At 34.6% G+C, this 12,975-nt stretch overlaps 1 protein-coding gene across 1 annotated transcript; it reads left to right on the top strand.

Moving 5' to 3' along the window:
• Window positions 1-392: 392 nt before the first annotated feature.
• On the top strand, window positions 393-6,640 carry LOC149568188 (leucine aminopeptidase-like). Its single transcript, XM_089821192.1, has 4 exons — window positions 393-1,611; window positions 2,514-2,747; window positions 5,177-5,503; window positions 6,173-6,640. Exons 1-4 carry the CDS (start codon window positions 628-630, stop codon window positions 6,467-6,469), a joined length of 1,842 nt encoding a protein of 613 aa, XP_089677318.1. The 5' UTR covers window positions 393-627; the 3' UTR covers window positions 6,470-6,640.
• The last annotated feature ends 6,335 nt before the right edge of the window (window positions 6,641-12,975 follow it).

The raw sequence follows: 12,975 nt of genomic DNA, 5'->3' as shown, positions 1-12,975 counted from the left end.
CTAATTTCTATTCTAGAACTTGATGCATAATTTTTATAGAACCCATATTAAAATTATGTACACTTCCCCATAGCCCATGGAGGGGAAAAAATGAGGACCTCACCTTTCATAAATGGGTGCACCTACCCTCCCTACAAATTGCACCATTGACTAAATTTTAAAAAAAGAAAAAAACAATGATTTTTTTTGAAATTTTTTGATCTTAATGATCGTATGATTTGTGATCGGAAAAAAAATTCTTTTGAAAAAATTTCACTCCTGAATTTGAAAAAAAATCATATTTGACTTTTTTTTTTTCTTTTTTTTTGCCATTCGTACATTTTGTATCGCGATTAGCCAATGCCTTCACAAATAGCCTATAAACTAGGCAGAATCTATTCTCCCTAGAACACATATCGAAATTATGTACACTTCCCCATGTAGCCGATGGAGGGGAAAAAAGAGGACCTCACCTTTCACAAGTAGCCTGTAAACTAAGCAGAATCTACTCTCCCAACACTATTCAAAATGATCTATTTATTCAGTGTTTCGCTTTCTAGTTTTTCATTATTTTGGTACGGTTTTCTTCGAACGAATTCGAGTCTGGCAGACGTTTGAATTAGAAAAATCCACGCTGCCAGCTGAGAAATGGCTCCGTTTGATCCACACTCCTTCTCAGACTCGGGCCATCCATTGACAACCCACGTTGATTTCTCCCTATATTTGGATTTCGATACGAAAACAATCGATGGGTCTGCAATCTATGCTCTCCAACATCCCCACACTGGAGATCTCTTCATGGACACCAGATCCCTCACAGTCCACGCTGTTACAAATACAGACACAACCTCTACCAAGCCCATCGCTTTTTCTCTACAAGGCCATTCCGACCCCATCAAAGGCACCCTTCTCAAAATCTCTCTCAATGACCAATCTTCTTTTCATATAACATTCAAAACCCATGAATCTGCCTCAGCTCTCCAGTGGCTGAATCCATCACAGACTGTGGGGAAAAAGCTGCCTTATGTCTATACCCAGTGTCAGTCAATCCACGCTCGCTCAATATTCCCTTGTCAAGACACACCCAGAGCAAGGATTCGTTATACTGCTCTGCTCAACATTCCCCAACAAATGAGTTCTGCTATGTCCGCTGCTCACATGGGCAGAGCTGAGCCCTGCATTGGAGAAGCCAATGGAGCGTGTCCTGATGACAAATGGGTTGCCCATGGAAGAGTTGTCGAGCGTTTCTCCATGCAGCAGCCCATTCCCCCCTATCTGTTTGCATTCGCGGCGGGAGATATTGCTTCTAGGGATGTTGGTCCCAGGACTAGGGTTTATTCTGAGCCTTCGCCTATTCTGGAAGCTGCAGAAAGGGAATTTGTTAACACGGAGGAGATGATTAAGCAGGCAGAGAATCTGTTTGGTGAATATGATTGGGAAAGATTTGATCTCGTGGTACTGCCCCCCAGTTTTCCTTATGGTGGCATGGAGAACCCTAAGTTGGTTTTCTTGACACCCACTGCAATTGTTGGGGATCTGAGCGGAGGGCAAATTGTGGCACATGAACTTGCTCACAGCTGGACAGGAAATCTTGTAACCAATGCCACAAACAATGATTTCTGGCTGAATGAGGTATGCATTATTACTTATTAATCCCTTAATGGTTGTCACACAGCCTAGACTATTATCTTATTTCAGCCTCAGCTGCTCCTATACGATGGTTCAATTCGCTAATTTCAATTGCACAGCCTCTCTCATCTGAGCATCAACAAGAGTGTCCATTTGACCTTATTATGAGCCACTTTTTATCCATGTTAACGCAAATGATTAATCATTCACCGCAGAAACACTTAGCAAAGAAAGTGTGAGATAATACGAACACACCAAAAAAATCATTAATGCACAATTCTTTCCACTATAATTCATCTGTAATATTGTCCCTCGATTCCCAAGTTAAAATCTGGCTTCCGTCTGTGTCATCTCTTAATTTTATCTTAGTTGATTACCGTGAGCCTCTTGAAGAGAGTTTGAATCGCGTCTAGTTAAATAAAACCATAAGTTAATTATTTTATCTTTATTCTTTTGAACCATACAATCAACTTTCTATTCGACTCTTGTCATCCATCGCTATCTTTCAAAGTTTCTGTACTTTCTTTTCTGAACCTATTGCCAGAGGCAGAGGCCAAAGTTTGAATAGTGTGAAGGATAGGGTATGTACATTGTAAATCGTAGTACAATTTGTCGTGCATCCCCTTGGATAAGTACAATTTTGTTGTGCATCCCGTTGTATCAGTACAATTTGTTGTGCAGGGTTGTCTCATATTGCGGGTTCTACCCTGAACTCTAAGCACGGTTAGGTTAACTGGCCACAAATAACTATGGACCTTTCCTTTCCAAGAAATATTTATTTTATACAAAAACATTCAACCAGTATAATAATTTCAACTCCTGTGTCTAATTTTGATTCTGAAAAATGGATTGTTTTTGTTTTTAAGTGATCGTTTGGAGGGTTTATGTTCCGGGGGTTTATGCAGGGTTTTACAATGTATGCAGAGCGGAGGATTGTAGAAGTAGTACAGGGCAAGGAACACACTGATTTGAGCATTGGGTTGGGATGCGCTGTTTTGAGGGAGGAAGTGCAAAAGTTCAAGGACAATATGGAGTTTACAAAACTGAAAACGAATCAAGAAGGGATCGATCCTGATGATATTTATTCTAGCGTGCCTTATGAGAAGGGTTTTCAGTTCCTATGGCGAATTGAGCGGCAGGTATATATTCTAATCCATGTCTTTGCGTGCTGAAACATTTATCCTCTTGGCAGGAATTTGTGAAGTTTTTTCTCCGTGAGGGAGAAATTTATTTTTTAGCAGGTGCCACTCTGTCCTCCTAAAGCAATCTACCCTAATTGTAGCTGAAACGACTACAGTTAACACCCAATCAATAATGTTTATTCAGGGGTAAGACTATTGAACTAACATCGTCATATGATCGAAGCGTTTCCTCAAGTGATGAGGTCTAATTTCTACGTCGAGGATTTCACGACCTCTTGTCACCAGCATATCTCCCACGTCAGAATAGTGTTTGTGTCTTGAACCTTAGTAGCTCAAATCATATTTATTTTTTAAATATGGGTTCGGAAACAGTTCTAATGTGAGGGAAATCATACCATCATGCCAACAGATAAAGATCTGAGAAGAATTATTCTATGCGGCAAATGGTGAAGTCTCTCTGCGATGTAGAAACATCAAATTTGCTTTGAGAGGTGTTTACCTATTGTGGCAAACTATGGGGTCATGGACTTGGGCAGGCTCTTGTAACAGCCTTATCATTTTTCTTCATTTAAGTTGGACTTTGTTTATAGCAGTTGTTGCTGTTACCTATCTCTTAGTCTGTGGTAGGATAAGAGTTGGAGCAGTTTTTGATAAAGTAGGGAGAGATAGTTTGGTGTGTGCAGAGAATGTAACTCCGGAGTCATGGCTGGGGTAAAGTGTTTAGAATGGTAGTTATCTGTAGTCGTATTATAGTGGAAGGAAGTGTGAGTTTAGGGTGATCAGTCTGTATGGGTGTTTTCTTCTGTTATCTTTTTCTCTTCGGTATAATGAGTCATGATGCTGGAGAGGGGGTTGGTATTGATCGATCTGAATGGTGGTGCTTGGGAGTTAATAGTCAACAATACTTTGCAACAGTATTGTGGTAAATATCTGTGAATCTTTGATTTAATATGATCTTTATTTTGTTTCTGTTACTCCTTTTAATCTCTATTGATCTTTAGGTGAGTGAGCTGTTGAATCAACAACCCTTCATTGGGGTCTTGCTTCAGGGCTGCATCAATCTAAGTCCCATTCTGTGGTGGGTTCAGCGGAGGTGGGGTGACAAATGATAGGGAGTTGATGGCAGAACATCCTGCATTCATAAACATGTGAGGATAAATGTATATCATAATCATTCACGCAGTATCTCATTCATATAAATTAAATCATATATCATTACACTGCATATGCAGATGCGTTAGTGTCATAATAGAGAATTCATTCATAAGAATGTATACATAAGCATCATTATATTCTCCATATAGTACATGATATATGCATTACATGTAGAATCCATCACTTAATCATCATATAAACATTGTCATAGTAAAACATACATGAACACTATATAGTTGCATACCTACATATATCATTAACAGTGTACAAAATCAAAATGTTTGTATGAAGTGGAGCTCATAGGCTTAGTGCAATCCAAAAAGTGTCTATAGAACTGAAGGAAACCACCCTGCGCTCTCCTGATTTTCCTGGCCCCTGTCCTGTCTAGAGGAGGATTGCTCTTCCGAACTATGTCCTGTCTGTCGTGGCCTAGTTGGTCTCGATGGTATAATCAGATCTCGACTGCTCTGTGACCTACTAGAGTGCGACCTATTGTGAGACTTGCTTCATAACCGTACTGCTGAATAAGATGGCACTCTCTGATCAGGTAGCATTACACTCTAATGCCTCAGTAGCTGTCCCAACCAAAGTCAGTGATATGTCTTGCACGCTTATATTTGCTATACTCTCAATGAACTCTCTTTCAGCCCCATCTGGTCTATGCCCCCAGACACTGCTATGTCTCAAGAGGCTATAAGTGCTATCCTCTCTGCGATTAGAGATGCCCTCTCCACGGCTCATGCTACCCTATCTACTACTCTCTCAGCCTGAAAAGCTGCCATTTTTCTCTACAGCTCTGAAATTTATTTTCTCTGAGTCCTCACCATGGTCCTCGGGACATCTTCATCTCGAATCACCTTAATTGCCTCACCTACAGATATATCTTACATCTCCTCATCCTTTGGAGCTTGTATCTCCTCCTTCGCCATCTAGTTGGTGGTCAAACAAATGGAAAGCAGGTGGCCAGGGTTAGGTGACTTAGTTGTGGTTACATGTCTCCTTGGAACTTGGTATAAATAAGTTCAAGAGAATCACTCATACATACCTATGTATTGCTTGAGATAACATAGGGTGTACTCAGGTCTGAAAGAATGATGGAATTTGTCACTTTAGGGAGATGCAGTCATTATTACACATACACTCACAGCTGAATGTCTTTTCCATTTCATATGTTTTGGTAATATGTTGGCAGTAAATGCGCTTTGGTCTATTTTCTTTTTCAAACAATGTAAGGAAATTTGGTTTTAGGGAATCGACTATTTGAGGTGCAGGTTGGACGCTCTGCTTTTGATGAGTTCTTGAAGAAGTATATTGCAAACTTCAAGTTTCAATCCATTGATACAGAAACATTCATAGACTTTTTGAAGAAGAATCTGCCAGGCATAGAGAAGGAAATTGATTTGGATGTTTGGATATATGGCATTGGCATTCCCCCAGATTTCATGGAACCAGTTTCCACAATCCACAATGAGGTTTTGGCTGCATCGCACAACTTTGTAGCTGGAAAATTGCTCTCTGATAAAGATGTTATTGATTGGAAAGGTTCGGAGTGGCAGCTCTTCTTAAAGAATCTACCTTCCAAACTTGAAGAATCTCAGGTGTGCATATGCCTTATGCCCTGCGTACTTGCTTTTGTATGCCCTGCATTATATTTGTCAATGTAATCATCTGTATGCATAAAACTAAATAATGGCAAATGTTTGGTTGGAAATACGCCAAAGGAAATAATGTCTGGCACAGATATCTACAAGTGCAATATTTTGTAGACTTTCAATGCCTTTTATTATGGTCTTCCTTCAAATCGAGTAAACTCATAGGAAAAGAGCAAGCGTTGTATTATCATTTAACAACTTCTGGATTTGATTGTGAAACTTTTTAGTATCAAGTTGAACATTTCAGATCATACTCTGTGATCCATCATCATCAACTTGCAATCTTACATATCAGGACATTCTCTAAATATCATGATGATGGATTGTGGAATATGACTCTAAACAATGATGCTAAAAAATTACACAATCAAATTCAGAAGCAACTAAATCATATTATCATGAATTATGTAAATCTAATAACAGTATTACATTCTTAGTTTGCATGGTTTTGTGTATGAGTTTGACGTGTATTTGCATCCAGCCTGTTTCAAATATAATTAATTGATAATTCAATATTAGAGTAGATTGGTCTGATGAGAAGAGAGACCCAACTTCAAACAAACATACGGTATGGGCCAGTTGTGGTCATCTAACTGAATGTTTTCTCAAGTGCAGATATCTTTTCTAGATGGACGGTTTCAACTTAGTGAAAGCAACAATTGGGACGTCAAAGTGTCGTTTCTAACAATTGTTGCATATTCGGGATATACATCTTTATTTGGGAAAATTGAGATGTGTCTTAAAGAAGTTGGAAGGATGAAATATCTTAAACCACTATATACGGGACTGTTGCAAAGCAATTCTGGGGAAGAAGGCAAAAAGCTTGCACGAAGAGTATTTGAAGAAGTCAGAGACTTGTATCACCCTATATCACAGGGAGTCATAAAATCTCTTTTTGACAAATCTGCTTAAATAAATATTTACTCTGAATAGAGTGAGACAACCGAGCTAAGTTTTAGTATTTGTGGTAATGATAGTTCTGTATGTATAGATTTGGCTTGTAGAATATTGATTACTATTTTTCTTGAAATGTATAAAACATGGTAATAATCTTAATTTCAAGTTTCAAATCTTTGCTAAAAACAGTCATCAATAATGATGGGGTAGTATACATAATGTTTCTTTAAAGTAAATGCCATAAACCATAAACACTATAAGTTTCAATCAGAAAAAAGATAATTGCAGCTATGCACGTTGGACTTTTGAGCTCGAAAATGACAATCTAAGGAAAAAAGATACCATTATAACCTGAGGTATAGTCAAAGTTGCCTCAAAATTGTTGCATTTTGGGAGCTTGCCCATTGAGAGTTGTGAGAGTATTGATCAAGTGATGAAAACTTCTGGGTACCAGCTGTATCTCTCAATATCATCAAACTAGAGTCAACGAATGGCAACAACCCCTAATAACCTCTTGATTGGGAAGGATGAAAATCCTAACAGGAAACAAAAAAAATTGATAGACAATTTATTTGGTCGAGTCTTGATGCAATTTTGACAAGTGTTATAATACTATTTGCTAAAGAATTTGTAAAATGTGTGTGAACATTAATTGTGTGTTTCCCCTTAGCTGGCACTGCATTGGCTGCCTAGTTTTTTTTTAATAGTTGTTTTTTGTGAATTGTAACTAAGTATATTATTTTTTAATAGAAAAGGACTATTCATTAAAAAAAGTGGATTTTTTTATTCATCTTTTGTAATGGTGAAAAATGTATCCTCATTGTATTTTTCCATTTAACTCTATGCTTTGTTTGGGGCAATGCCTTTATTTTTATGGTTACAAATGACACATTTTCTGCATAGTTGGTCTTGCATACCTAGCCTTGCTCGCATCTAACTCTATGCACATGTACATGCACTTGTAGTCTGATTGACTTATTTGTTTGATTTTGAATTCTTATACGTATTTGATTGCTATTCCATGTTGAATCAACTTATGCCGTTTGACCTAAGAGATGCCTTCAATTATGAGGTGATTCTTGGAGCCACTACTTATTCTAATTGAAAAAACTAAAACCAAACATTAAGCTTATTGACCCCATCTTCCACTTTGGTCCCAAGTTTTACTTTACACAAAACTTGCAATTGGTGCCATGTTTATGTATAAAAATATATCAATTCACATTCACCCACTAGAAGACAATTCTAGTGGGTGCATCAAATATCTAAAAGCATCATGCAAAACTTCTCAATACAAGACAATCAAGAACAATATTTCACATTTATCATATATGTTCACACATATTCTAATGCATGTGAATAATGCAGTAATCATTTTTTATCTTGTACAAGTTCGAAAGATGCTATTGTTAAGGTATTTTTAAATATACTCAACTTGATAGAGGTATATTTTTGAAATATACCGAAGCTTGAAGCTTGTGACATAAATTACCATTATTTAATAATGCACTTTTATATTTTCCAAGGCAAACTCCAAGAACATAAAACAATCAAGTTTAAAAGATTAACATCTTTGTAGGTGCAAATTAGATCAAGAACAACAAAGTTGACCAATTATAAGAGTTGATTCTCTAGAGCCTTGTAAGAGTAAAGGCTTGCAAATCACATAATATTGAACAAATGAAAATCATTCTTTAGGCATAGACTAAGCAACCTCTCTCTATTTATTGCATTTATAAGATGATTGCCTTTCGTTTTATATCACCTCATTTGATCTATTTTACTCCAAATGAAATTAAATCTAAGTTGATTATGTTGAAAATATGAGTTAGTTTTGTTAGCGATGTCAACTTGATATATGATGAGGTTTGGGAGTTTGTGTTCAAAATAGTACTCAGTGTTTTCAGAATGCTATTGCATTAAGAAATTGTATAGTGTTGTTTGTGGTCAAACTTTTAGGGAAATTGTTGGTAATGGTATGAGATGTAATATTTGGACGATTGACATCTATTTCCAAATGATGGAGAGATGTCAAGTGTTTGAAACAAATTTTGGCAAAGAATGATTATTTTAGTGAAAGAGAGTATTTGACAATGTATGTATTTGAGTTTGCATTGTAATTGTATTGCCCCACCAAGGAACCCCCAAAACCAAAGGGTAGAACATGCTTGGAAATTATTATTTTGAAAGAATAGGAAGAACACATGCATCACAAATACAACAATCCTAACAAAGGGCATAAGAACAATGATCACCTTACGATCATGTACAAGCGAAAGTATGAACACTTCCAAGGGTTCCAAGACATCCCACTATGCAATTAGAATGGGGTCTCATGTTATTTGAGTTGCCTCACAAGAGCAAGCTAGGTCTAGTGAACTTCATACCAAACCAAACTAGCCTAAGGCACATGGCTACAAGTATAGGAGACTAGATCAATCCTTTGGATTTAGTTTAAACCCTTTGAAATGTTCTTATGATGATTAACCATACAAATTCATTTCACCATTAATCATAATGCAAGATCAATAAGAAACCATCATAAAAGTAAACATGAATCATCTTGAAACAAATGAAGACTGAAAAACCAACTTACTGAACCTAATCAAGAAGAGGTGTTGAAATCCAAGCATAGATGCTAAAATGCGCAAGTATCAATATGCATGTGTAGATGCTAAAACACACAAAAGCATAGACCAAAGTTAGTAAAGTCTCAAAAAAAAACATTGGCATTAGTGCCAAAAAGGTCAAGTGATAAATCTCTTGTGCATGCACTATAAGTTAGATTTTGTCTGGCCAATGGCTAGACTAGTCTCAAACTAGTGGGTGCAAAGGCGCCAAATACTAGGTGAAGGCTTTGATTATCTCATGTGCTAAAATATAGGCAAAGTTGTCAATCCAATAGTCGTAGCCTAAGCACTCAAGAATTTAAGTCTACAACTTGTCGACTCTAGCATGCGATTGAAAAACATGTAGCTCCACAATTGGGAAGCATTGAAATACATGCTTTAGGCTAGCTTCACTTGATGCTTCAAATACAAGTAAGTACAACTACATTATCCAATAATGATACAAGACATAAATACAAAGCATGAAATAGAAGAAGAAAGGATAAAGAAGTGCAGTAGGGCACCAAGTCTTTGAATCTAGTCCACCACCCATACCCTTGTCCCTAATAGTGGCTTCTCACACCACCCAACTCTGGGACACCCTTAGGGCCACTCCACTATTTTTGTTGAGATACACACACAACCCAAAAAAGGAAGTAAGAATGCAAGGGGTAGAATATCACACTCATGCCAAACAATGCATACATAGTGCATATAACTCATAGGCCAACATATGAGCAACCAAGGAGAACACTCAACATGCAAATTACAATCACAATGTAATAACCCAACATAACACAATCAACATAAACTAGGATGCTACTTAAAATAGTTGAACATAGGTGTTAAAGTACCAACTATGGGGAATATCAATATGTGCATGAGTCTCCCCTGTCACGCTCAGGGATTCAATTCTATAAAGCACCCACACAAGTCACTCTTAGAGAGCATATGGATTCAATAATACCATCTACTTACACGAGTCATTAAAATCATGCTTGGGGATTTCGTAATGCAAACTACCCATGCGAGTCATTATTAGCATGTTTGGGGATTCAATCATCTTTACTGATGTTTTAAACCATTTATTCATTACCTTTTCACCTAGTAGGAACTGCTTTAATGTGATTGTTATGACACTTGCAAACTGGTTGCACATAATGAGTTACTCTTCATACCTACTCAACACACCTAGTCCTAAGGCTCAACTTCACAAATGTATAATGACATAACCAAGATAGTGTCAAATTACATAATGGACTCAAGCCGGCTTAAGTTTCCAACCATACTATATGGTTTATTCATGTGGTCTTCAATAAGGGGCGAATCCAAAAATGATCATGCAATGCAAGACATAATCAAATGCATCAACATAAATACCAATTTATGACATGCTCAATATCTCAAAAGCCAATTCACACACAATAATGCACACAATCAATCATATAGCCAAGAGCACGATGCAATGCCCCTCCTTTGCTACCATTGTAGACTTGGTTGTTAAAGTTCTACATGACTCTTCTGTAGATAAGTTAGCCCTTATTTGATATTTGAAATGCAATACTTTGATATGTTGAGTAATTGATTATGCCAGATTGTAACAATTTCCTACCGGTAGTGATGATGCTTTAATTTCTGTTGGTTAGTTAATGAAATTCCTTTTATGATGATGTCATATGGTGTGTCTTAGAAAGATGTTTAGTATGTCCTCACGATGATGAGATATTCATATTAGAATATGATGTTATTTATATTTAGGATTTACTATTATACTTACCCCATACTTGCATGTGTATGGTGTGTGTGTCTGTTTTACATTTATGTTTGGCGTGCCTAATATGGTTGAGGGAGGGAGTCATAGTCAAATGCTAGTTGGGATCTACATGATGCACCACTCCCTGCCATTGTCTATTTAGCTTAGATATATATGCACATGTACATTCTCGTATTTTATACAAATTTGTATGTATTGGGCATCAACTTCCCCGAATTGACAGGATGAGTGTGCCCTATTACAATAACTCAATGGTAAGAATGAGGAGATAATGTTCAGGTACAATCCTAACCATAACCTAATACTTGTCTTGAGAAGGAGGACATGTATTTAACTTTCTACCATTTTTAAATCCATGAGTTTATCTTTGTCTGTGTTGTTTACTTTTGAGTTTTGGTCAGTTTTGGTAATGTTGCTTTTATGTGGATTTGACTATGTGATTTTTTGATAAATGATTTAATTATAATATTTGGGTTAATCATATAATATTGAGGATTATTAAATATTATTTGATTAAAAAGAAAATATTATAATATGATAACATTTAATTAATTAAAAACTAATTAAATGTGTGCTTTAATTTAAAAGACGTAATTTAGAAGTCTAATTTATAAAATTGGTTAAAGAGATATTATAATATGATGATATTTAATTAATTAAAAGATTTAATATAAAAGTCTAATTTAAGAAGTTGGATAAAAAGAGAATTAAAATATTAAAAGATTAAAGATTTAATATTACTTTATTATAAATATTTAATTAATAATAATTAAATATTTGAGTTGCATTTAAATAATAAGTTTTAATTATTATTAATTTAAATAATAAACTACGCTTTAAATAGTGCTTACATTGATTAATAAAGTGGAGGAAAAGAAAACAAAAGAATATTTTAATTAAAAAGTTCTTTAAGTGTGCATGAAAGGATTAAATAATAAAAGTTTATTTTAATGTGAGGCATTTGCATATTTGAAAATCGTAAACCCTAGGTAGAGATAAAACTCTTCATTAAGAGATTCGAGCTCATTTCTACACACACAAGGGTTGGGGAGCGAAATTCAAAATTGGATCAAAAGAATTTTTGAAAGTTTCAAAATGTTTGGATTTTTATGTGTTTACAGATTGTCTCAGATTTTAGTTGTGGATTTGAGGCAGAGTTTGAAAACCCATTATATAATTTTATTGGAAGATCTGTCTACTTTGTGTCTTTCTAGGTGCTTGCATAATGCTTATTAATTTATTGTATTGATTTTTGGATAAAGAATTATGTTGTAAATTTTGAAAAAAATAAAACTTATTAATCAAGAAAACTTGACTGAGGAAAGCATGTTGCAGCTAAACTTATGCATGCATATGAAAACAAATATACTAAAGATAGAAAACCTAGTATAGTATGGTTGCATGATTTGAGAGATCAAAGGCATGCGAAAATACTAATTTTATGTTTATTTTTATTTTATAAATATATAATTTAATTTCGAATTTATTACTTTTTTTAAATGTATTTTTTATGATTAATAATTAATTTCAATTTTTTTAAAAAAAAATAATTTAAAAAAGTATATATTATTTATTTATTTTGAAAATTAAATAAATAAAAATTATTTGTTTTCTTATAAGTGATTTTATTTAATATCAATTACTTATAAAAAATCTTAGTGGGATATAACTTATTATATATTTATTAATGCAAGTAGAGTTACAAATTAATAAATATATAATTGTGATTTAGTTATATTTTAAGAGAAGCTATAAGTTCACTATATAATCATCTAGTTATAAATATTTAATATTATGAGAGAAATTGTAAATAACTTATTTATAATTATAATTTCAAGTTTGAATTATCTCTAGTTGCATCATGAATTAAAGGAAAAAATATATTAATATTGAGTTTAAATGGAAGACAAATTAATATTTTAGAAATAAAATTGATACTAATATGTAATTTAATATTATATATTTATGTTATTAATTAAATTATTCATGATTTAAGATGATTTAAAATAATAACATGATAATATTGCATGATATTTTATATGCACAAATAGATTTGACATTCAAATACTTATTGATTTAAATAAATATACTAACATAACAATTCATATTAACATGTATATTCTTACTTTATTTTTAAG

The sequence above is a fragment of the Cupressus sempervirens genome, chromosome 3 (assembly GCF_028749045.1).
Source record: "Cupressus sempervirens isolate cs-2001-9-10 chromosome 3, ASM2874904v1, whole genome shotgun sequence".
NCBI classification, from domain to species: domain Eukaryota; kingdom Viridiplantae; phylum Streptophyta; class Pinopsida; order Cupressales; family Cupressaceae; genus Cupressus; species Cupressus sempervirens.
Note: the sequence above shows the minus strand (reverse complement) of the source record. Positions and strands in the feature narration are given on the sequence as shown.

What these genes read in the sequence shown, in the direction of transcription:
- LOC149568188 (XM_089821192.1), top strand. Translation starts at nt 628, where the DNA reads ATGGCTCCGTTTGATCCACACTCCTTCTCAGACTCGGGCCATCCATTG. An exon ending in TATGGCGAATTGAGCGGCAG is followed by an intron (nt 2,748 to 5,176) that starts GTATATATTCTA and finishes TTTGAGGTGCAG; the next exon opens with GTTGGACGCTCTGCTTTTGA. An exon ending in CCAAACTTGAAGAATCTCAG is followed by an intron (nt 5,504 to 6,172) that starts GTGTGCATATGC and finishes TCTCAAGTGCAG; the next exon opens with ATATCTTTTCTAGATGGACG.